The 22,754-nt window shown below is 52.0% G+C and overlaps 9 protein-coding genes across 9 annotated transcripts; 4 read left to right on the forward strand and 5 right to left on the reverse strand.

Annotated features, from left to right (window-relative positions):
• Nucleotides 1-519: 519 nt before the first annotated feature.
• On the forward strand, nt 520-998 carry F5J12DRAFT_890997 (thioredoxin; the record flags this gene model as incomplete). Its single annotated transcript, XM_051747439.1, has 4 exons — nt 520-564; nt 622-792; nt 844-918; nt 978-998. The coding sequence occupies 4 exons, from the start codon at nt 520-522 to the stop codon at nt 996-998; spliced, it is 312 nt and encodes a 103-aa protein (XP_051601869.1).
• A 479-nt stretch (nt 999-1,477) lies between these two features.
• F5J12DRAFT_545798 (uncharacterized protein) lies at nt 1,478-3,272 on the forward strand. Its single transcript, XM_051739999.1, has 6 exons — nt 1,478-1,628; nt 1,678-2,083; nt 2,141-2,538; nt 2,593-2,791; nt 2,841-2,948; nt 2,998-3,272. The coding sequence occupies exons 2-6, from the start codon at nt 1,814-1,816 to the stop codon at nt 3,001-3,003; spliced, it is 981 nt and encodes a 326-aa protein (XP_051601870.1). The 5' UTR covers nt 1,478-1,628; nt 1,678-1,813; the 3' UTR covers nt 3,004-3,272.
• A 112-nt stretch (nt 3,273-3,384) lies between these two features.
• Nucleotides 3,385-3,827, reverse strand: F5J12DRAFT_781565 (putative thioredoxin; the record flags this gene model as incomplete). The annotated part of the gene is made up of 3 exons (XM_051742568.1): nt 3,385-3,498; nt 3,559-3,729; nt 3,786-3,827. 3 exons carry the CDS (start codon nt 3,825-3,827, stop codon nt 3,385-3,387), a joined length of 327 nt encoding a protein of 108 aa, XP_051601871.1.
• A 532-nt stretch (nt 3,828-4,359) lies between these two features.
• Nucleotides 4,360-8,554, reverse strand: F5J12DRAFT_819692 (uncharacterized protein). The gene is made up of 3 exons (XM_051745244.1): nt 7,106-8,554; nt 5,602-7,022; nt 4,360-5,537 (listed from the first exon to the last, which is right to left on the reverse strand). The coding sequence occupies exons 1-3, from the start codon at nt 8,424-8,426 to the stop codon at nt 4,749-4,751; spliced, it is 3,531 nt and encodes a 1,176-aa protein (XP_051601872.1). The 5' UTR covers nt 8,427-8,554; the 3' UTR covers nt 4,360-4,748.
• A 447-nt stretch (nt 8,555-9,001) lies between these two features.
• Nucleotides 9,002-10,158, reverse strand: F5J12DRAFT_819694 (uncharacterized protein). The gene is made up of 5 exons (XM_051745245.1): nt 10,037-10,158; nt 9,930-9,983; nt 9,698-9,874; nt 9,559-9,633; nt 9,002-9,509 (listed from the first exon to the last, which is right to left on the reverse strand). Exons 2-5 carry the CDS (start codon nt 9,972-9,974, stop codon nt 9,423-9,425), a joined length of 384 nt encoding a protein of 127 aa, XP_051601873.1. The 5' UTR covers nt 9,975-9,983; nt 10,037-10,158; the 3' UTR covers nt 9,002-9,422.
• Nucleotides 10,159-10,495: 337 nt separating this feature from the next.
• On the forward strand, nt 10,496-14,139 carry F5J12DRAFT_819703 (uncharacterized protein). The gene is made up of 6 exons (XM_051745246.1): nt 10,496-10,761; nt 10,822-12,237; nt 12,289-12,392; nt 12,451-12,895; nt 12,957-13,265; nt 13,321-14,139. The coding sequence occupies exons 2-6, from the start codon at nt 10,857-10,859 to the stop codon at nt 13,977-13,979; spliced, it is 2,898 nt and encodes a 965-aa protein (XP_051601874.1). The 5' UTR covers nt 10,496-10,761; nt 10,822-10,856; the 3' UTR covers nt 13,980-14,139.
• A 262-nt stretch (nt 14,140-14,401) lies between these two features.
• Nucleotides 14,402-19,568, reverse strand: F5J12DRAFT_971821 (uncharacterized protein; the record flags this gene model as incomplete). Its single annotated transcript, XM_051750098.1, has 9 exons — nt 14,402-16,317; nt 16,367-16,424; nt 16,487-16,557; nt 16,607-16,720; nt 16,788-17,270; nt 17,362-17,586; nt 17,624-18,807; nt 19,099-19,449; nt 19,508-19,568. The coding sequence occupies 9 exons, from the start codon at nt 19,566-19,568 to the stop codon at nt 14,824-14,826; spliced, it is 4,041 nt and encodes a 1,346-aa protein (XP_051601875.1). The 3' UTR covers nt 14,402-14,823.
• Nucleotides 19,569-21,122: 1,554 nt separating this feature from the next.
• Nucleotides 21,123-21,783, forward strand: F5J12DRAFT_891003 (uncharacterized protein; the record flags this gene model as incomplete). The annotated part of the gene is made up of 4 exons (XM_051747440.1): nt 21,123-21,221; nt 21,314-21,427; nt 21,492-21,515; nt 21,565-21,783. The coding sequence occupies 4 exons, from the start codon at nt 21,123-21,125 to the stop codon at nt 21,781-21,783; spliced, it is 456 nt and encodes a 151-aa protein (XP_051601876.1).
• Nucleotides 21,685-22,683, reverse strand: F5J12DRAFT_971827 (pyridoxamine 5'-phosphate oxidase-domain-containing protein; the record flags this gene model as incomplete). The annotated part of the gene is made up of 1 exon (XM_051750099.1): nt 21,685-22,683. A coding segment is annotated over one exon (678 nt), but the record flags the coding sequence as incomplete, so codon positions are not given.
• Nucleotides 22,684-22,754: the final 71 nt, after the last annotated feature.

The raw sequence follows: 22,754 nt of genomic DNA on the forward strand, positions 1-22,754 counted from the left end.
TGGTCATCGAAGTGGCGAGATGTGAAACAGGTCGCCGGCGGCCAGTTGAAAATTGTCCTGAACAGATATGACATCCATCTACGACTTGGAAACGAACTCAGCGATACTGGCCACGCGACGGTCATTATGCTCCCTGCATTGTCAATGATTGTCGCCTTGCCTCTTGCTGCTTAAGTCGGAAATCTTGGTGGGCCAAGTGTCTGCGGCGTGAAAAGAGACCGAGATTTCATCAGGATATCGGTCCAAGTAATCGATGCATCAAGGAATTGTCTGCACCGTCCCGCAGACGCCGGAAGTGAAAGAAATGAAAGCACGCACATTCCGCCTGGCCGGTAGCCTTAATGTCGACGAATACCTTCCTCTTTGAACGACGATCTACCGTTGAGAGTGGAGCGGATAAGCAAGCCACACAACCATGGTGGTCGAGCCATCTCTCTGGGAGGTCAGGTATAAAACATCGTGTGGTGGAATAACGGTCAGTAAGACAACCCCTGCCACCAACTGCCCACTTCGGAGACCATGCCTGTCACCTTCCTCACTTCCCTTGCTCACTTCGAGTCCGTGGTAAGTGGATCGTACGGCTTTCTATGACGCCATAGGCGTTGACGTCGCCGGAACCAGATTAACGGTAACAGACCCGTTATTGTCGAGTTCTGGGCCGAATGGTGTGGGGTGTGTCGATCCATGTCACCACTCTTCGAGCAACTGGCAGCACAAAACCCAGCGGCGCAGTTTTACCGCCTGGATATCGAAGACGTAAGAGATGTTGCCCTGGCCCTGGGTGTCCGAAACGTAGGTCGCAGTCTAGATCTGATGACCTTTCGGCTCAATCACATTCCACAGCTGCCAGCATTTAAGGTATTCAAAAAGGGTGTCCAGGTGGGCGACCTTATTGGTGCTGATCATTCACAACTCGTAGTAAGTTATGTCCGAGTGCATATTCGGAAATGTGCTCACGCTGATATCACCGTTTTTAGCGGTTGGTTAAGAATATGTAATCGATGTCTTAGAATCGGGGCTCGCGGCCAGCGGTATGGTTCCTATGGGTGTTATGGTTATTCGTTCGGTTGTGCACGAATCTTCTGGTTGTACATGATGCATTACTTACAAATACAATTTCTTGCCTAAAGGCTCAAAATCCCAAAACGGGGGTTATTGATGTGACATCAGCGCCTTCTCGGAACTTCAGCACCCCCACAAAGATGTTTGGGGAAATTTCTAAACTCGAAGAGTGGGGCGAGACGTGCTTCGAGGAAGCCCACTTTGTCAACGCGTGACATGCCACAATACATTTCATTCGATCTGAGGCTGCGTGGCACGATTTGAGATTCAGGTAGACCAGACGCATCAGACCAGCACTGAGCACAGCTGTTACTAAGTCAGACACTTACCAGCATGTCATTTACAAATGAGAAACCCTCGGGATAGGTGTTAGCCTAGAATAGTTGCCTACTTCCATTTGATATAATAAATCACCAACCTGCGTGGCTTTCCTGAACGCAGAAAGTGTGGATGATGGTAGATAGCAATGCAGCCAACAGCAGGGTGTCTGCAGCCGAGGCTTATACCTCCACTGTCGCCGCATCAAGGGGCGCAAGCTCCGGCGCATGATATCTGGAGTGCACTAAGTATGTAATTGCAAGTATTAGGGCACGACGCTAATGTTTTGCCGTTTAGAAAGGCACGGAAGTATTTGTCCGGCACAAACAAGGTTGTGGGCGGTCGCCTCGAGGTTTCGGTGAGACAATACTTGTGTTGTTGCTCACTCCCAGCAGGAGATCGTCGTCTTTGCTTTCTCCCATTTGTTTCCAATATGGCGGCGGCCTCGATGTCATCTTCGCCAATAACCCAGGTGTCACAACACCAAGTACCGATCCAATCGAACTTGCAGCCACAGCTGCTCACCAGGCTCCTCCTCGACCTGCGCGGGAAGCGCTTCTCGGTGGACAGAGAGACAATCATGAATCTACCAGAATCTGTCCTGCTGTGCCTCTTCCCAAATGGTCTTGTACTTAGCCGACAGAGTTCGGCTTTCTCTGACGGTGGAGAAAACGAGGAGGACGAAGAAGTGTATGGGGTCGACGTAAGCCCCATTCAATCTGCGATGCGTAGCAAGCCCTTAACCCACCCCGTGGAGTAGTTCGACCCGGATTGTTTCTCATATGTGCTGGAATTCTTTCGGAGTGCCTCAGAGACGTTCTATGGAACTGCCACAAACCCTGGCTTGTTTGCTGCTCAGCAACATTTGCTCGACGGTTCACCATCAGACTTTGGCCCCGCGGCCTCTCAGAATCCACTTCTAACGAAGCAAGCTATTATAGTTCTTCGCGAGGAACTTGAATATTTTGCCATTCCCCCAACGGATGGCCAGGCATTGACAGACGATAATGGTATTGCCAACCAGGCTTTGTTAGAAATCAAGCGCCGATGCGGGCAGCATATAATCGAGAAGCGCAACATATTTACCGCCTTGCAGCGCAACGTTCACAAGGAAAATAATGTCGCCGAGCAACATCTGATTGACATGTTGTGCATGAGGTGACTAACTTTCACCTTTGCAGAGATGACAGAACTCTCTGACGTTCGTACAAGTGGATTCAATCGGGATGACGAATGGGGATACCGCGCCGTAGAACCTTCACGATGCTGCATATCGTCCATAGCTCTAGTTCTCCTCAAGACGGGTATCATGCACCACCCACCAGGACCAAATGGTGAAAGGCCAGTGACTATTGATTACAACCAGATGGCGACTGCCCAGAAACTACTGCTATTCTGGAGAAAACCTGCTGTAAGCTGCTGGCCCCTTCACAATACTAGGTGACTGATCTAGTCTGTAGCGTAAATGCTGGTGGGACGGCATGGAAGTTGACATCTCCCAGTCTGAGGAGTCCTCTCAGATAATAAAACTATGGGCGAGGAGGGTTTGGACTCTGGAGCTCAGTCTGGTTGGTGTCTATTATGTCTCCAAATGCGAGTTACTCATTGCCGTTGTAGGTTTGATTGTAGCTTCATGTCATTTCGCGACGTTTACGATGTACCCATTCATGTTGTTCGCACACTTGCCTATCCTGAAAACCGTTGCCTAATTATTTATTGGGGGTTGGTTCATAATGCATAGGGATGGCCCCAGGAAACAATAAACATGTTCTAACTTTACTCCATGATGACATCACCATTGGGCCTGTCCATCTCTACACTCGTTCCCAAATGACGAGTACAAACTTCAGATTCTTTTCTGGACTGGGGTTTCCTACGGATATTGTTTATCTTACATACACAAGCTAATAAGTGACGAGCAGTCAAGAGCTCTACGACGACAGACCCAAAGCAAAACTATGCAACTAAAGAGGAAGCGGTCGCCACGAGAGCCTGCACAACTAGTTAGCTAGGACCACCAGCCAAAGACCTACAGGTACGAACATTCAGTGCGCTGGGGTTAGCCCCGACAAGTTCCTCAGTTTTGTTTCCATTACGGAAGACAAAGAACGCTGGAATCTGAAGAATACAGGGGTCTTAGCATCTTAATACAGATCACTAATGGTGCAATACGCTGACCGATCGGATTTGAAGTTCGCTGCTGATGTCTTGTTGTTCGTCAACATTGAGCTTGTAGAATTTCACTTGCGTATATTGACCCGACAACTCTGCAAATCTAGGGGAAATGATTCTGCATGGCCCACACCAATCCGCATAGCAATCGATGACGACAGGTACATCGCCGTTGATCTGCGATGTATAAGTTAGCCAGACATTACATTGCAATCAGCGGCATTTTGACATACAAGCTCTCGGAACTGCTGGATTGATTCGATTTTCTCAACCATAGTTATGCGTTATTTCGATTGATGGGTCGTTAAGAAGAGAACGATTGCGGAACGGTAAATGATAACGCACAGGATTAGGATGAGTGAATTTATACCCTTATCTCAACCCATGACGCGATCAGAGTCACGTGATAGGCTTATTCACAACGCCATCACTCAACCAGCACTACTGACAAAACCAGGCAGGAAGCGATTACCATCATAGTAAGCCGAGCCCAGGCACGTGGCCAGGTCACGTGCGGAGGAAGTGCATAGCGTTGACGGGAATACTTGGAACACTGCCGGTACCTGCAAATGTAATGGATTTGTGAGCAATAAGAAAAACTTCTGGCACACTCTTCCCTCTTCGCGAAGTGGCCGAAATGATGCGACTAGGGTTATAGGGGTCCATTGATCATCATTTCTGAAGTTGAAACATGTAGAGGATATGGAAGTTCTCAGACGGTAGCTTTATGTCCCGGATGATCCCTAGTTGCGTCTTGATCCGTACACATGTCGCAAGAGATGATGACCAACTCGTAACACGTCGGAGCGCTTGCGAATGCGGATTGTTTGGTTTACCGTGAAGATAATAGTAAGCTACCTAGAGCGTCTTTCCGCAATAATACTCAGTGCGCAAACATGCAAAATGTATGTCAAGTTGTAATAATAGAAGGTGCAGAAGGATCCCCAAGAGCTGTCGATAATATCGGACAGCCTCAGAAAGAAAGAAAGAATGCAAGATTACCAAGGAAATTGCTAATGAATGTCTGATGCGGACTCGGGCCCGGAAGGAAAACGAACGTTCGAATTCATAGAGATAAAAGGGAACGAACCGGCTGCCGCAGAAAACGAAAAACGAAAGGTTCACCGCATCAAAAAATCGTTACTGTATACCTCTTGACCATGGAAAACAGTTGTTTATAAACGAAATGAGGCAGGTCACTTTGCGACCTTCCAACTTGACGGCGGAGGAACCCGACTCCGTCCCGGACTCCTGGGTGAGGAAGGCGGAGCTGCGCCTGTCTTCGCACGAGGTCTCGGAGCGGGCCCATCATATGCACTTGCAGAACTAGCAGGGACGCCACGACCCGCTTGCAAATAGCTCGATCTCGACGACGGTCCAAATGATTCCCCATATGCACTCTTTGACGCCCATCCAGCCGCGCCGCCGAACTCGCTTTGCGTACTGTTGATTCCACCACCATACATCAAGGCTGTGCCCGGGAACATCGTAGGAGCACCATGCCACGGTCCTGGCGGCACGAGCATACCCGTATTTGGCATACCCATCATGCCCGCTCCAGGTCTGGGTCCCGCCCCACCATACACACTCGCCGCGCTACCACCTCCGTACACAGATCCGCCGCTCCCAAACCCAGCGTTAGAACTCCTCTCCCATTCTTCGCCGGCGACAGCAATAGCGTGTTGGGCGACTGCCATCTGGTACGCCTGCTTTGCCATCATCATGGCGCGCTGATGGGCAGCAAGGAAAGCAGGGTCGTTGTTGAACTGAAGTTGAGGAACCACGCCACTCATACCCGTAGCCATCGGTTGTTGCCAAGATACCCATCCACTCGGTGTCATCATGCCCGGCATATTGCCCTCCATACCCATTCCCATCATCGGGTTCATGCTCATTCTCATTCGTCCATTCCCGGAACGATGTGACAGCTCGTCATCCCATCCATCGTGTACCAGTGGACCACGGCTATTGACGAGCTTGCCAAACTAGCAAAGGGAAATCAGATATCGATATCTCGCCCTTTCACAAGAGAAAACAAAGTCGGCATACCTCGATAGCAGCCTTTGCTTCGCTCCTTCTCCTCTCGCGCCTCCTCTCCTCCTCTGCAGCTTCGCTCTTCGCCCTCTCTCTCCCGCGCTCCCTACCTTTTTCAGGTATATCCTCGAAGGTAACGCTTGACTTCCTTATGTGGGCACGTGCCTTCAATGTAGACCCGACATCGCTCCCACTCTCAGGCAGTCTAACACCAATCTCACTCCCATCGCGCGGAGTGAACGGAGGACCGCCACTGCTAGACTCGCCAGTCGAGCTGGGGGCAGGACTGTCACCACGTGCGGAACTATTGCCCACGAAGGGGCGCTGCGGCATCAACTGCGACCCGTATGATAAGAAGCTGCTGTTGCGGCCAGACGAGGACAAAGAAGGCGGCGAAGACATCAGAGATGCCAACGTGTGCGACTGCGGACGCGAGCGGGTCTCTGGAGGGCCGGCAGAGGTTGCACGTAGCTTCATAGTACTCTGGGAAGACTGCCTGTTGTCCGCTTTGACAGATGGAGAGTCGGGGATAGAACGGATAAGTGGGATAGGGGGAACGCGAGACGCGCGAGAAGATGACGAGGTAGTAGACTTGGAGTCTGACTTGTCGGTTGACGAATATGAAGGGGGATTCATCAAAGTAGTGGAGCGCGGACGGGCGCCCACACCAGCAGCAGACCTTGTTGTCCTGATGGGCGGTGAGGAAGTCACCGGAAGCGAGGCGGCGATAGGTGGGGACGGCGAGGACGGCGACGTCTGTGAGATCCCGGACATGCTAGCGCGTTGGGGCGGTCTAGATACTACTGCAAACGAAGACAAAGGTTGTCGCTCGCGGATGGGGGTTGGGATAATGCGATCGTTAGATTTCTGCTCAGGTTCCTGAACCCGAGGGAAAGCGCTAGAGTTGGTCTGTGACTTCTCTTTGTCTCTCTCCGAGTCAAACGAATTAACAAGTCGGATGGCATTTACAAGTTCCTCCTCGGAATCCGAAGGGCCTTTGACTGTAGCGGTCGAGACGGTGGTCGCTTCACTGCTCATTCTCCGATGATGGGTCGTTGGTTGCTGTTTACTTCCCACCACAGGGCTCTGCCCTCTCATCGGTGAGGGACTTGAAGAGTTCGACATGAAACTGTTCGACATGTTGATCGCTGGCGGTGGGGAGAAGGGCTCATCCTTGCCTGTGGGCTTCTTGATCGAGTTCTCGTGCCTCAACACAGGGGTCAGAACGGGAGGGCTTCCGACGAGAGACTTGATATCGATCAGAGGTTTCGGGGGAGCACGCGAAGACTTATTCGTAGAAACCGAAGTTGAGCTTCCGGGTCTCCGAGGCGGAACCAAAGTCGATAAGGGCTTATCCTCTGAGTTGCTACTATCCGAATTATCAGATGAAGTATCTGAGTCGTCATTCTTCCGTCGCTGGGGCACCGATTTGGGCTCTGATGTATTGTGCGTCACGGTGAAGTATGGGGAATTGCCACGATTATGAGCTAGATGCCCCAAAAACAGCTGAAGACCTTACCAGGTAACCCGTGAGCAGAGTTTGTGCCTGCCAAGAGTGACGCACGGCGTGCTGCGGCGTCAGGAATTATCGCACTCGTCGATGCGGAAGCTCTTGCCCGGGTTGCAAACGACGACTCCATCGGGCTCGCTCGCGGCGAATCTGCTCTAGACCATCTCGCAAAATCTGACGCTGATGGAGACGGCTCAGGTAAAGAACCGTGTCCCATCTCGGACTGAGCAAGACGCCGAGAAGTAATGGTGCGCTCTCCACCACGCTTCTGGGTTAGTTCATCGCCACTATCCACGTCTTCATCTTCTTCGGAACTCGAATCTTCCGAATCAGAAGAGGTTTGTACGGCAGAACTGTTTGGCCTAGAGGATGACCAAGGGGGGACGGAAGCACGATTTGATTGAGAGATTTCTGACCCTGAAACAGCCGAAACCGTAGACGCACGCTTCCTGGCAACAGCATCGAGACGGAGTGTATCGGTGGCTGACGGAGGCCGGAAGGAAGGGACAGGGGACTCTGCGCGGCTTCTCCGAGCCTGCGCTTCACGGAATGCGGCAACAGATATCCGCTGTGACGAATCAGACCCAAAACTTTCATCCCGCGGTCGTGGTCGGGGAGGGGGCAAAGAAATATCTGCCACTACTGAAGTATTGTGTGCCTTCTGAGGAGACGCGTTGGTACCTGCTGGAATGTGGCGAAAAGACTTTAAATTGAAAGACGAATCTTCGGTTCCTGATTTAGTAGCGGGGGGAGAAGAAACGGTCGAAGGTGGTTGCGAGACTTTGGATTTTGTGCGCTGTCTCGCCCATGAGAAAAGGCCTGGTTTTTTAGATAGATTCGAAGGGGCAGACGAGTGAGCATCACTGAGTACATCCGTTAACGATGATGTACTGGGGGTATCTGTACAAAGGTTCGAACGTGTGGAATGGGGACTGCGGCCGTTATAGACCCCAAATATGGATGACTTTGGTGGAGGAGGGGGAAGACCATGACCTGGATCTGAGACGACAGAGGATCGTGGTGGTGCGTCGTTCAAGGACACGGGTGCTAGCTGAGAGGCATCCGGTGTGCCTGGCTGATGCACATGCTTGTTGCGACGGAAAGGGAGCTTAAGTTTGCTGGAAGAAGCACCTCTGGGACCTGAGTATACAGGAGTCGGACGGGGCAAGCATTCGTCAGGGAAGACATATTCAGCTTCGATGGACTCTCCTCCTCCTGTACTCGCGACGGATGCCACCGATTCGGTTGCTGCAGGGGTGGTCGAGGACGGGTTGTTCCTCGAGTTGCTGCCGTGCTTGTCACGTTTGAAAAACCCACCCAGCAATGGCATGAAGCGCAGGGTCCGAGTCTAGGAGTAATGACCGTCAGCGTGATCCAGGTAAGAGAAAGGAAAGGAGAGCTGAAGGTTGTCCAGCAGGACCATGCCATGAGGTCCTCGTTCGTAACATTAAATATTTTTTGTTCCGATATCTCCAAATATGGTAATGTAAGGTTGCTATAGTGCACTTCTAGTGGGATGATAAGCGGCTATCAAAACGTGTATGGCAAGCAGGGCGTCTGGTTATTCCATTCTATTGCACGATTGCCTTCAGCGAGCGGTTGGGGTGATCTAAATCATGGTTGTACAACACTGAGATAACGGTGCGGCAGTGTGGCGCAAGGTCAGACACAGGTGGGCCAAATGACGGCTGGGCGTCGACCGTGTGCCATGACGCAATCGAGTCTACGTTTTCTATGCCCCCTATCATCATCATAGGGAACCTGACCGGTGACGGGCCCGCTATGTGGCTAATTGTTTGTTCAACGGCCTCAGGATCTGCATGAGAACACCCCTATCAATTCCGCTGCGTGAGACACAAAAATTCGAAGCTGTAGTAAGAGATCATCGAGTCCACTGTCTGTGCCTCCACACCTGCCTAGCCCACATGTCTCCATCACAACAAGACCTGGCCTCCTGCGGAATATGGCAGATCGCTTCCCAGGATGTCACTACAACACGTTTTGCAGTGCTTCCCGTTCCTCGTCCGTCACCCATTCTCCCACTGTGGTTGGTCAGATTCCATGCTACCCTAGTACACACACGGCACGTCATCCGCAGGAACTGCTTAGATCAAAATCTAGAAGTTGTACCGTGGAACTCTATATAGTGTAACGTAGAAATGTAAACCTAATTAGCCTCGTGTTCAATGTCCTCGTCGGTATCTGGCAGGTGTGAGTACGTTTAAGAACCTTTCTATGGAAAACGTCCATTGACAGAATGGAACTGCCGTCTTCCCTAAGCAAACCAAAGACTCGGCGAAGGAGCCCTCCTTTCCCTATGTTTGGTCTACGCAGATTCGATAATCGAGTCGGTTCTGGCAACAGGACTCGGGCCCGAGTCGTTCCAGCCACCAACGTGCGATCCCATAAGCTTCTGCGGTGATGGTCAGTGTCGAAGTCACAGATCCAGAAGAACCACTGACATGGATATTTCCTGCGTCTACGCCCCCTGCATATCCAACCTTCTTTCCATCCTTGAACACAATGCAGGTGGGAACCTATCGGTGCACGTCACGGTGAGGTGAAGACGAATCAGACATGCATTGGATTAGCAATGCTCACCACTCTAATATCTATTTCCATGGCTACCTCGTCGAGTTCATCGACATTCACCCAGTAAAAGTCCACCCCAATGCGTTTCCAGGTCTCTTCAAGCATCGAGAAGTGCTGGGCAGGGAACTGTAGCATACCGCTTCCGTCGACATAGAAATCTATAACCACAACTCGACCGCTGTTAATCTAGAATTAAAGAGGTCGAGTCTTCTTCAGCGCAATACCAGCATGCCAAGCTTACGATCCTCGTGAAATCCTGGGCATTTTTGATACAGTTTGCAGCCATCGGAGTGCTCTTGGAACAAAGAGAGGAGGATGCACCACTATAGAAGATTGGAAAAGACTAACAGGGACGCGCAAACCGCAGATTAGTGTGACGAGGTACGCCTTTTATCGCCCCAGAGCACAGTATCGGATAGGCGAATGCCATGAGGCCGCGATGTGTTGGGGCAAGCCCGAAAGAAACCTCTTCTTAGTTTTGGGGACGGTAAGCACCAAATGCTTATTCACGGCGCAAGAAAGTACACCACGAACCTCTAACGATGGTTGCGTCGATGCAAGTGTGAACGTCAGTATGACATGTTATATTCTGTATTCTGTGATGGCGCAGTGATGTCATGTACACGACGTCATTCGTCCGACGGTGGTGTGTGACTCAAGTAATGATAAACCTCCGGAACCGTCGAAGAGTTTGTAGGTTCGCACACAGTAGCACTGTACCTGGGCCTGGATCATGAATCAGAATGGCGGTGTTGTTGTGAGGTTGCAGAGCATAGCCAAGTTCAGACTCTCCGCTCAGTTCGGTCGACGGCTCGTGAGTCGATACAACGCCTCTGAGAATAATTCACCGACTCGGATGTCAAAGTGGTCCGAGAATCGACCACCTGCCATTTACGGAAGGCAACACTGATGCAGGCAATAGCTCGACGAGGGTCATTTATTTGAGCCGGCTGTGTGCGTCGACCAACTGCCGTGAGCTATCTGTCAGCACTCCTGAGACCAGCTAGACGTTGCTATCTCCTTGGGCGCGGTTCACAACGACGCCCATTTATTAACCCGTCTGGTTGGTAGAGGTATGTAAGTTTACCATTTTATCAATTTCCCGGCCCACTGAGAAATCGAACGACCTCCAGGTTAGGGAAAATACTTGGCAGTGGGTAGCAGGAAGATGGCGCCAAATTTCCTCACAAAACTTGTCAGACCGTCGGCTGCCCAGAATTCCGCAGTCCCAACTGGAAATACCCCTGCCAGTGACGAACCGCGGCTCGTCAGCTCCAGCTCTCGGCGCTCCTCTATCGCTGGCGAGCCATACTCTCATCTTGCACCGAGACCATACAGTGAAGAGACATCCGACACGCATTCGCCCAGTTCCAGAGGTAGCTTCAAGATAGGCGTCATTCCTCCTTCGCCACATCCCGCAGGCAGCCCCATGTCTGGCTTCACCGACCTTCCTTCGACGGAGTCCGGACACATACACGACGTTCCTTTTTCTACTCACAGACGCACACGTTCACAAGACCGGCAAGTACCTGACAGACATGCGATTTCACTCGCCGCACACACGATGAACGTGAATCCAGAGTGGGCCATCTCTGAAGAGGTTTTATCTACACCCCACCCAGACCGTCCTGAAGTCAGGGGCCCCACAACACTGGAAGCTTCTCCAGCACAGAGTCTGCGTCAACTTAGTCCCGCATCTTCGACAGGGAACCTCAGAGGATTGATCGATAAACATACGTCTCGCAGCGCCACGGAACCTGATGTTCCGAATGTAGAGAAGAAGCCTTCTAAGCAATCTATCCGTAGCCGCACGCAACCCCCTGTCCCGTTGAAGCTCGATCACATTAACAAGTCCAATGCATGGCATGATGTGAGGAGCCGTCAGAACGGCCACCATGAGGACGGCAATAACGAAGCTATGCTTTCGGGTGGTGCCAGTGGCGTAGTCGAGTCGCCCACAGCGGCATCCTCGCAAAAGGCCGAGTCTCGTGAATTCCTCAACCTACGTACTGACGTTGATGCAACTTCGCTTCGGTCAGCGGCAAGCTCGACTTCGAAGAAAACAAAGCAAGCGGGATCGGGCTGGCGCCGGCCCTCTGTGGGAAACCCTACACGTAAGAATACAGGCATTGCTAGTGCCCTCGCTGCCTCCGGTCTAGCAATGGCGAATGCGACATCGCAGGTACCCCCTCTCCCAACTACCCCTTTACCTCAGACGCCCAGGAACGGCAACGCCCGGAACGGATCAAAATCCAGAGAAAGGACCATGTCAGTCAACAATGCAGCTTCCCCCTCCGTTTACTCTATGCCAGGAACGATCAATGATGGTAATAGCGCGAGGCAAATATCCCTGAGCAAGAGTGATTACTCGGACAGACAATATCAATCAGATTCATCTGAATCGACTGGTGGTTCGGAGTCGGACGACGAGTTGGACCTGAATGAAGAGAACATCCCTGTCACTGGTTTCGCAGTCGCGAGCAGTAAACGCAACGCAGACTTCCACGAGCTCTTCCCTAACATCCCCGAGGGTGATTACCTCATCGAAGGTAAAGTGTTCTCTTTGACCCCTAAAAGCCTCAGAGTGACGGTCACCGCAGACTACGGTTGCGCACTGCAAAGGGAGATCCTAATACAAGGCAGAATCTACATATCAGAAAACCATATATGTTTCCACGCAAACATATTTGGTTGGATCACCGACGTATGTTTGCCCGCTCTTATGCCCAAACTGTTAGCCCAAGTAACACGTTACCGTGTAGCTCTCCATTCCTATATACGAAATCACAGGGCTGGAGAAGAAGATGACCGCGTTCGTCATTCCGAACGCAATTCAAATCACCACCCGACAAGCAAAGTACACTTTCGCCTCGTTCCTATCACGTGATACGACGTACGATGTTATCGCAAACATTTGGCGTCTCGCGCGCCCCGAGTATAGCGTCACCGATGGTCCCGGAAGCCGAACAAACTCTTCGCGGGATATTATGTCTACACCAAGCGTTTCGGAGGCCGTGGCAGCTAAGGGGACAGCACCTGTGGCGGGCGCAAATAAGGTGACCCACTGCTCGTGTTCCAAGAGCGGTGGTCATTTGAACGAGGTGGCGCTCGAGACGGTATTACCAGGCACCCCGGAGAAGATAAACAACCTTATGTTTGCGAGCGGGTTTATCAAGCATTTCATGAGGGTGGACCAGAAGTTGACAGGTACCACTTCCTCGGTTCATCTTCGTTCGTGCAGTTTCAGACTTGACTTTGTCTTTAACAGATATCCAGGTATCCGACTGGACACCCGTCGCTCCAGGGTCCAAACTGCTATCTCGAAATATGTCGTACATCAAGCCGCTGAACAACAGCGTCGGGCCGAGACAAACCAAATGCGAACTTCACGACGAAAGCGTGTACTGCGACTTCGACGACCACGTCGTGATGATGACAACCACCAAGACGCCAGACGTACCTAGCGGCGGCGTGTTCTCCGTGAAGACACGCACATGTATAATGTGGGCGAGCGCGGTCTCGACGAGAGTGATCGTCACGACGCAGGTCGAATGGACGGGGAGAAGTTTCATTAAAAGTTGGTCGATCTCTTGGGGTGTTAGCAGGAATCTGACATGGTGGTAATCTCACAGGTCTGATCGAGAAAAGCGCTATCGAGGGTCAGAAACAGTACCATTCCGACCTCGATAAAGCGATGCGGATGTACATCCAGGAACACCAATCCGAGTTTATCCCTGAAGGTTTCGACCCGTGTGCGGTTGCACCCGTCGAGCCGATCACGCCTATCGCAGAGGCAGCAGAACTCGCTTTGGACGGAGTGTCCGGCGAGGAGGTGTGGAAGGCTCGGGAGCGTGATAGGAACAGGCGGGGTCTCCAATGGGCATACGACACCTTGGACGGGGCGTACAATGTCGCGAAGCGGTCGACCATGGGCGCAATCGAACTCGTGAAGGAGGCATGGGACCAGTCCTCGTCAACGACAATCTTGTGGTTCGTCATTGTGGCCTTGGTATTCAGTAATATTTGGACGCTTTCTCTTGTTGGGAAGAGGGAGGAAGCAGGGAGGCGAAAGGAAGCAAAGAAGGCAGAGGAAAGGGAAAAATGGGTGAAGGAGGTTGTCCATAGTATTTGGGAGGAGATGTCGACACGACCATCAGGGAGCTTCATGCCAGCGTTGCAGCTGGGCCCTTCGACAGATTGGAAGGCTGAGATTGTAGGTATCCGACAAGCACTGGATGCGGTGGAGGAGCGGGTTAAGGCTATCAGAGAGAACTTGGATGCTTTGGACTAGTCCAAGTTCTCGGTGTTTCTCGCTGGGTGTCGGCGGGACTCGTTTGTATTTGGTATTTACTTTCGGGGGGGCACATTCCTATTGCATGGCTCACCTCACCTATTAACTAGTGAGATATCGTGCAGCCCATGGTTTCTGGCACTTTGGAAGAAAGTGATTTTCTGCAAGTATATCAGATTCCAAACATATCAGGTCCGCTACATGGGGGACATTTCTTCTGCCACTATTATTATCCACATTCCGATATGCAAGAAAAAAAGCAGAAAAAAAACAAACAAACAAAAGAATAAAACCAAACCTGCGAAGAAGTGATAATGATGGAACTGCTAGAACCGAAAAATTAGGACGAGCGACGATGGTAGCGATGATGATGGGTCTAAAAGGATCGTTATCATTTGGGATGCAAAGGGCTAAAAACACTAAAGACAACAGCAATGCAGGTAATGACAGACAAGGAGAAAAAAGGACATCAAGTAATTATGACCGAGAGGAAAGGGCTGTTGGTTCGGTGATGAAGCCGCTTTTTTTTTGCTTGATTTTTCTTTTTCTTATAAAAAAAAAGAGGCATGATGGTAGTAATAGTCAACAAGAGAACCGGCAGGTGTTAAAAAAGCGCGGAAATAAGCAAAGAAAGAAAAAAAGGAAAGTGAGACTGTTAAAGTAGTGTAGAAACAATGCATGATGATAATGAGACTGGAGAGAGAGACAGAAAATATGAAGCTTACACAAGATAGGGAGACGTGTTTGTTTGCATGTTTGGAATTAAAGAGTCGACGACGCCAAGGATCCGGCCCCCAGTGGCGCGGACAGAAGATCAACAAAAAAAAAAGAAAAAGGACGGTGGTCAACGGGGAGAAGCGAAAAGCGAAAGCATTTTTTCCGCGTTTTCCTTGTACTTCTTCAGCTTTTTGCTCCTATGCCTTTCGGGTCCGGGCTCCTCAGCCGCCGACTGTCCAGGTGACTGGGGTGCGCTCGAGGAAACTTTGACGACTTCCGGGGACGCAAAAAGATCTGGTGGCGGAGCTTCCCCATTGGATTGATCCGACGACGCACTCTGTTCGCCAACGGACACCGCCGACTCTTTCGACTTCAATGAAGGAGGTATGGGCATAGAGGTTGCAGACGGTGTCAATAGTCCATTACTTGACATCGACGAAAGGGTAGTAGTGTTCGTGGTGGAATGCGTAGGAGTCTTCGAGGAGCTCCCATTCTTGGACGGGTAGGAGGATGAAGGTGATTTCCCAGTAAGGAACTGCTTTGGCGTTCGGCGGAACTTCAGACCTGGCGTACGCCCTCGGCGGTGTTTGTCTGAAGGACTAGGCGAGTCCCCGGGATCAGCCGCATGTAGGTCAGATTCCTTTGAAAGACCAGAGAACGAGCGACCGGTAAGCCTCTGGGACGGTGTTGATGCTTTTCGGAACACAGCAAGCTTATACCGGTCCACGACACCCCGTGCAAACAAACTCGTGCCTTTGGAACCGTTACGGTCTTCACCGTCGCCTGCCTCAATGAAGTCCCAGTCATCATCTTCGTCGTCCTTTTCTGTCGATTCCCCGTCTTCGTCCCCGCCATCTGATAGGAAACGGTCCAAAGCGGGTACGCCAGATTTCTCGCGGCGTCCACGCGTGGTGCGCGCATTGGCTTTCGTCGCAGGTGCAGCGATCCTCGCCGTCTTCGTTTTCCCGTCCTTGGCCGGCAAAGGCGGAGCTGGTTCTTTCGGTGACGCTGGTATAGCAATGATGGGTGTTTCTTTGCTGGTCCTGGGGGTAGCCGGACCTTCTGACAAAGGAATAGGTGCAAGAGAAGCAGGTCTTTCATCAGGCGCCGGGACGCCGAGATTGGGCTGTGACTCGGGTTGCAATGGTTGTGGCCGCGCTTCAGGTGTCTTCGGTTCAGACTCAGATATCTGCTCCTCAATGCCCACCGGCGACTCCGAAATCTCTGCTGCCTGTTCTGCCGAAATATCCACCACATCCGTCACAGCCGATGACAGATCTTCATCCGTCTCCACCTCACCACTTTCCTCCGAAACATCTTCATCTACGTCATCTTCCTCAATAAGCATCGAATGACGTCCCTTAAACGAGTATCCATCGAACACGTCCACGGTGTCATCATCACCATTGGGGTGCACAGAAGGACTGCGAGAATGTGACGGGGTCGGGTAGGCATCTTCACCATCCGTCCGTTCAGTATCTGTTTGGTCGCGTTCTTGATCAGTATCCGTCTGAGCATTCTCGTTCGGGTCATCTAATACTGGTGCCATATCCAGGAACGTCTCATCGAAGTTCTGCGTATCGCTTGCATTTGATGGGTCAATCGGTGGAATAGTGAGGGGCTGCAACACATAGGGAGAAAGGTGGGTCAGAAAAAAGGCCACAAAATACCTCCGATTGAGAAACCGACTCACGTATGTAGCGTTTGTAGTACACGTGCCCCCAGTCGCTACGCGAGAGATAAACCTATCAGCACCCAAATGACGGCTCAACCGCAGTCCTCGGACTCACATCATAGAGAAATACGGGTGTCGTTTGATCCGCGGCTCGCATATTCTAAGTGCAGGGTTCCGTTGAAGCAACTGCATAACTGGCGTGAACATCGTCCATCGCGATCAACGACAAACTTACCCCTCGAATCAGGCTCTTCGTGTCCTGATCCATCGCTCTATCCTCGGGAAATTGCAATTCATCTTGCAGTACTCTCACGTACATGTCAGAGTGGTTGTTTGCCCAGTACGGGGTCTACTCAACCACCACCCAACCGACCATGAGCGCAAGCCACATACACAACCGCAGAGAGAACGCTCACAATGCCCATTAACATCTCATAGAGCATGGTTCCAAAACTCCACCAATCAACTTCATAACTGTAGGGCAAGCCCTGGATGACTTCCGGTGCCAGGTATTCGGCAGTTCCACAAAACGTCGTGGTGGTATCCGCAGGTCCAATAGTCTGTCCTGGCCATCCCATCGCAAGATCTCTCTCCCCCTTCATCCAGGGAGGAGTGGTAGCCTCATAGAACTCACCTCTCGTCCCGGAAGGCGTCGGGGGAGCCGTGATCGGTGACATTCTCCGTGGGAATTCCTTGGAGAGGCCGAAATCAGTCAAAACGATATGGCCATCCGCGCCAATGAGGATGTTCTCAGGTTTCAAATCACGGTAAATAACGCCGGCAGCATGTAGACCCTCTACGCCTTCAACAATCTCCGCAGCATAGAAACGGGCTCGATCACGGCCTAGCCTGCCCCAACGTGCAAGCTGCGTCGCGAGGTCACCGCCTGGATGAAAGTCCTGAAACAAAAAATGAGTTTCATGTTTCGGTGAATAAGAGGAACTTAAGAATGGAACGCATATAATATGAATGAGAGAACGAGGTGCATACCATTACTAGGAAGAGGTTTTCCTTGTCATGGAAGCTCCACCACAGCTTGACGACGAAGGGGTCCTTGCCCTCCTTGGCCATCCGCATGAGCACAGCTTGCTCCGTGAGTGTATGCTGCAATTCTTGATGAGCGAGAACATGCCGCTTCGTGATTGCTTTGAGGGCGTAAAGCTCTGAACTGTCCTTGTGGCGCACGAGAAGGACCTTGCCAGCGCAGCCCTTGCCCTAGAACACGCATCATTTCGAAATCATCGACGGCGACCTTTCGCTGAGATTTCTTCTTGCGATTCGGGTCGGAGGACTGGGACCGCTTCTTGCGCTCCCGCCGACCAGCCGTAGTGGATATAGATGACTCGTCGCCGGTTGTCGCCGAGGATGTGCCGTCCATCTGCGTCGCAGAAGTACTGTGCCTGCGGGGACCACGGCTGGGGTCGGCAGAGTGAGAGCGGGGAACCCGTGACGTGGGACCATCGGCGATAGGCGTAGGCAGTGTAGTAACCTCTCCTTCATTGGTAGCGCTGGTAACGGCATCCGCATCGATGGAGGGCACCGGCTCGTCAACAGGTGATGGGCCGGATTCTTCGTCAGGTATCTCAGCATCAACAGGTTGCGTGGATGTAGTACGCTCTTCAGTCACTTCTTCCGTACCAACGCCGAGGGGGGACTCGACGAGGGCGTCAGTGTCTTCTTCCTCTTCCTTGATGCCTTCTTGCAAGATGCTCTTGCTCCCATCATTATTCATTCTCGACTCGCCGTCCATGGTACCCTCCACGCTCTCGATGCCATCCATGACTTCGCTTACGTTACTCGAGCTTACCGTCCTCGAGCTGGCATGGACAGACGCCGCCAACGACCCTTCAGGGTTCGGATTTTTCCCGCTGCCAACATGTGCTGCCAAATCCGATCTCACCCGCTTAATTGCCCTCTCCGTTCTGACACTCTCGAGATCGTCCGTCTTCACACGTACGAACCGTTTCCAGGCACGGGTCTGGCGGAGCGTTGGTTCGTTGGCGATCGTGGTCAGGTATGCTGCGAGACTGGTCATCATGGTGTTTTTATCCGCGGGCGTGCTCGCGGCAGCAGAGGGTGGTTTATTACCGTTCGAAGACGAGAGCGCGCCCACAGACTCTCCAAGGGACATGAACGGATCTCCGGACTCCTGTGAAGGGGACACGAGCGGTGTTTGTGAGCCTGCAGGGGAGGCTCCAAAATTGGGACTGCTGGGAATTCTAAGAGACGCTTGCCGCCCTACTTTGTTTGACGAGGGCGAGGTGAGGCGAGAGAGGGTGTTGAGAAAGGTAGACTTGCGTTTTGGAGGGGAGGGCAGTGTCGACACGTCGATAGGGAGTTTGGGTAGCTTGGCAGATCCATCTGAGTCCGCGAGCTTGGCGTGTAACTCGACGATTTCAGTGGCTGTACGGGTGAGGGTGAGATTATGTGTCGGTGCTGGATAAGAACGGGAGTGGTTAGTGATGATGCACGTCAGAGGATGCATTTACGAAAGGGTAGGGGTGGAACAAACGGAGGGTTAAAAGAGAGGGGGGGATATAAGTTTGGGTACAGCGCAAGCTCTCCGCGATCGAAGGAAGACGCAGGTATTTGAGAAAGGTTGCTGTGATAGTCCTGTGCTTTGAAATGATGGTAATGCATGGCGCGGTAGCGTATGGGAATTGATAGAATGATGTCGACAAGAAGAGAGCGAGGAAAAAGGCATGGATGGAAATGAATACGACGCACTCTTTATGTAAATAGAGTATGAGCGGGCATCATGCGGCGTCTCTGCGACGCTAATGGCCCAGGGCCCGTCCTGTGCATCGATGCGAATGGGCTGTCTTCTGATGGCCCGGGGGGGGGCGGCGTCTAAAGAGTTCATACTGCGGACGGAGGTGTTGGTGGTGGTATCGGCGAGCTGAGGCGCGTGTTGATGAGTTTGAGTCGAGTTCGAGCGTGATTCCTTGAAGAAGGCGGCGAGGTTGGTGACGCTGGCACGTTCGACTCTGGAGGATGTGTGTCGTGGATAGAAGGTAGTTGGTGTGGTGCAGTCGATGCTGGCTCTCGTGGTAGTGGAACTAGACTGTCGAACGGTGTCTGCGGAGGAGCGACCACGACTACGGATAGGGAGCGGCGTCTTTGAGGGAGAGCGCACCGAAGCCGAGGACTGATTTGAGGTTGGAAGTCTTCGGTGCGTGTTGGGCGACGTCGTGCATGCGACGAGCGACGAGAGGGGAGTCGGAAGATCGATGAATTAGAAAGAAAAAAGATAGAAAAAAAAAAGATTCAAAGGGGGGCGTGTCTGCGGCGAGGAGGGGCAGTCACTGGCCACGAGGAGAGAACAAAGAAAAGAAAAGAAAAAAAAGACAGTCTGGGTTTGCCTCGAGGTGGGGTATGTATTTAAGTCAGGACGGCCTCGACAGACCGCCCGTTGCACAGCTACACAGCGACTACCATTCCACTCATTCGTATTGTCAATTCAACAGGAGGTCCTTATCAGACCTGCTGACCAGACCCACATCCCCCACACAAGGAAACGTCGTCAGGGACAACGACCTTGCTGCGATATTTTACCCGCTGCACCACCCTTGCAAGCCCAAACTCGCCACCTCCTGTAGTACTCTAGGAGAACCCCCAAGCGATTGTCATAAACCACACATGACGCCCTTTCCTGTACGACTCGCTACAGCCAGAAACCACGGCACAGAGGTCCAACTTCTCGCGCTGCACAAGGCAACGTCCAAAGCGGTCCAAGTCATTTCCAAGATGATCCATCCTCGGTACCGTGGACCCGGACTCTGAGTCGCTATCCTCTTTGACACCCTAGCGCACTTCGAGTTGATCCTTCAATGCCTCGTGTACACCCACGTTGGACCGTTGGACGGGATTGGTCCTTTGGCACATCGGCCGCAAAAACCTACGGAGGGTCGTTGAGCCACCGCAGCCCTACCGATGGCGAATTGACTCATGTCGCTCCGATTGGTCGATTCGAACCGGAGTGAATGGCCTCGTGTAATCTGGCTCGTTTTCTGGTACGGAGGCACCCGTGAACCAATGCTAACATGCGAGCTTGTTGAGTGCGATGATAAGTTTGGGGTTACCGGTGTAATGTTTGTCACTATCTGGATGCATGGAGATAGGGCGATATCATCCATCCATTCACATGTCTCTGATCGGCGTGCGGCAGACGCGGAAAGACCTGCCAATTCCTGATTGTTCCGGGCTCGATGCCAGCTTGAGACGAGCACTACAGTTGGACTACAACGTGTTCCGTGTCAATGAAAGTTATCGATGTTCCTACCACGTTGCAGGCGATTCCAAATGCGAGCTACGCGTTCGTTTCACTGATAAGATCGCCGCGATGAGTCGATGATCATGGCCAGGACAGCCCACATCGACCTCCTGGCCATTGACCATCGGCAATTCCCGTCGACCCCCCATGTTGACCCCTCCTCGACCCCCCGACATGTCCAAAAGAGAGATGACCCCTCTCTGGGTGTCCCGGCGTGGAACGTTTGCCCTCGTCATTCGCTGCAATTCTTACTCGGAAGTCCACCCCGTCGCTAAACTGACAGACGCCCATGTTGACTTTTTATTTTCTTCTCTTTGCTTGACTGGGCTCATCGACCCTTCTTCTGGACAGATCTATTGCTGTGAACAGGCAGAGTCCCATCTAGCCAACGTCACACCCGTTACCAGCCAGCGGAAAGAAATTTGCTTCTCGGCTCGCAAAAACATACTATCCCCCTCGTCGCTTCTAAATTACAACCATGGCCGCTGAACCCACTACCGAACCCACCCACCCCCTCCCCGAGGAACGGAAAGAGGAATTCGAGGAAGGCGAGGAAAGCGACGAATACGATATCGATGTGAGTCCAATTCGCGCTCCTAGGCAGTTTTTTTGGGGGGTGCCTGTCCCCCCTGCCACACTGCGTCTTCTAGGTCGACTGACGTCATGTAGGAGGAAGACTCCTATGAGCTGAACGAGGGAGAAATCGAAGGGGAGGAAGAGGAGGAGGAAGATGGGGAATATGATGAGGACGACGTGGTCCAAGTGGATCAACCTAATAAAAATGTGCGTAGCTCCTCATGACGAGAGCGTTTTACATTGGTGCTCATTTCGACCCGCCTCTTCTTAGTTGACCGCCCTCCTTCTCGGAAATGTATGTACACTTCATCTCATCGTTCATCTCCACTCATTTTCCACGGTAGGGTGTCCCCCACGATGTGGACGAAGACGAGGACGATGAAGACGATGAAGAGGAAGAGTACTACGGCGAGGATGCTGGCACGGAAGAGAACCCCATCGAGTTCCCGTCCAACAACGACTCGAAACCAGTCAATGCGGGTACCAAGCGCAGTGCACAGTTCGACGAGGAAGAGGATGATGAAGAGGACGAAGAAAGTGCCCCCAAGAAGGTCAAGGTATAGGCCCGACGCTACCATCCAGGTCGGTGCGGTTGGTTATGAACTTGTTATTCGCGTTGTTTTGCTTATTTTTTCTCCTTCCTCACTGAGTTATCGATAAGTACTCCTGCTGTATGTATGTGGTTCGTAGATCTATTTATACAAAAAAGCCTGTCGCGAATAGACTCTTTTCCATGACTTCTGGGACGATAGTGATACAACTGAGAATTACAATACACACCTCTTTCACGGGACAACGATCGTCTCCGTGAACTCCATCTCTCGAAGGTTCCTCCTGTACATCGTCCTCTTCTCCGGTCTCGTCCCCAACTCCACAAAATCCACCTCCAGCGGTTCGATTATCACCAATGCGAAATTCTCCAACGCCTTCTCCACATTCCTCTTCTCTTCCTCGTCCTTGGCCTCCCCCAGGGCAGGCAGCGATTCGGGCCACTCCAGTGCATCATCGTATCCGCCCTTCAGAGGTGTCCCAGGTACAGGTCTACACCACGACGCGCGCATACGTCCATTGAGATGATTGAACGTGGAGAGACGGGTCTGCTCCCAATTAAGGTTCTCCTGTCTCAGAGCGTCAAATAGGATACTGTGGCCCGGTGACGGTATATCGGGATAGGATCCTGCATACGACGACGAGGGGACGAGAGAGATGCGTCCCGAGATACGGAACTGTTCCAATGTTGGCTCTGTCCAGAACACAGCTTCGACGCCGTTAGCATCGGTGACCTGAGTGACCTTGGGTGTGCGGATGTCGGTGGTGCTGACAAGAAGAGGCAGAGAGGGGTGTTTGGATGGCGTCACGAATGAGCGGAGGATGTGCGAGCGGACGCGGGGTGTCCTCGACGGATGGTCGTATGTGGCCAGTTGGAAGACTACAGTGATTGAGTTAGGAGTGCCAGCGACGATTTGGATGAACTGCCGTCGACTGACCTCCTTTCATGTTGTCCACCTGCTCTACCCTGTCCAATGCCTGCACC

The sequence above is a fragment of the Pisolithus orientalis genome (genome assembly GCF_024613125.1).
Source record: "Pisolithus orientalis strain OTSU chromosome Unknown F5J12scaffold_8, whole genome shotgun sequence".
NCBI lineage: Eukaryota > Fungi > Basidiomycota > Agaricomycetes > Boletales > Pisolithaceae > Pisolithus > Pisolithus orientalis.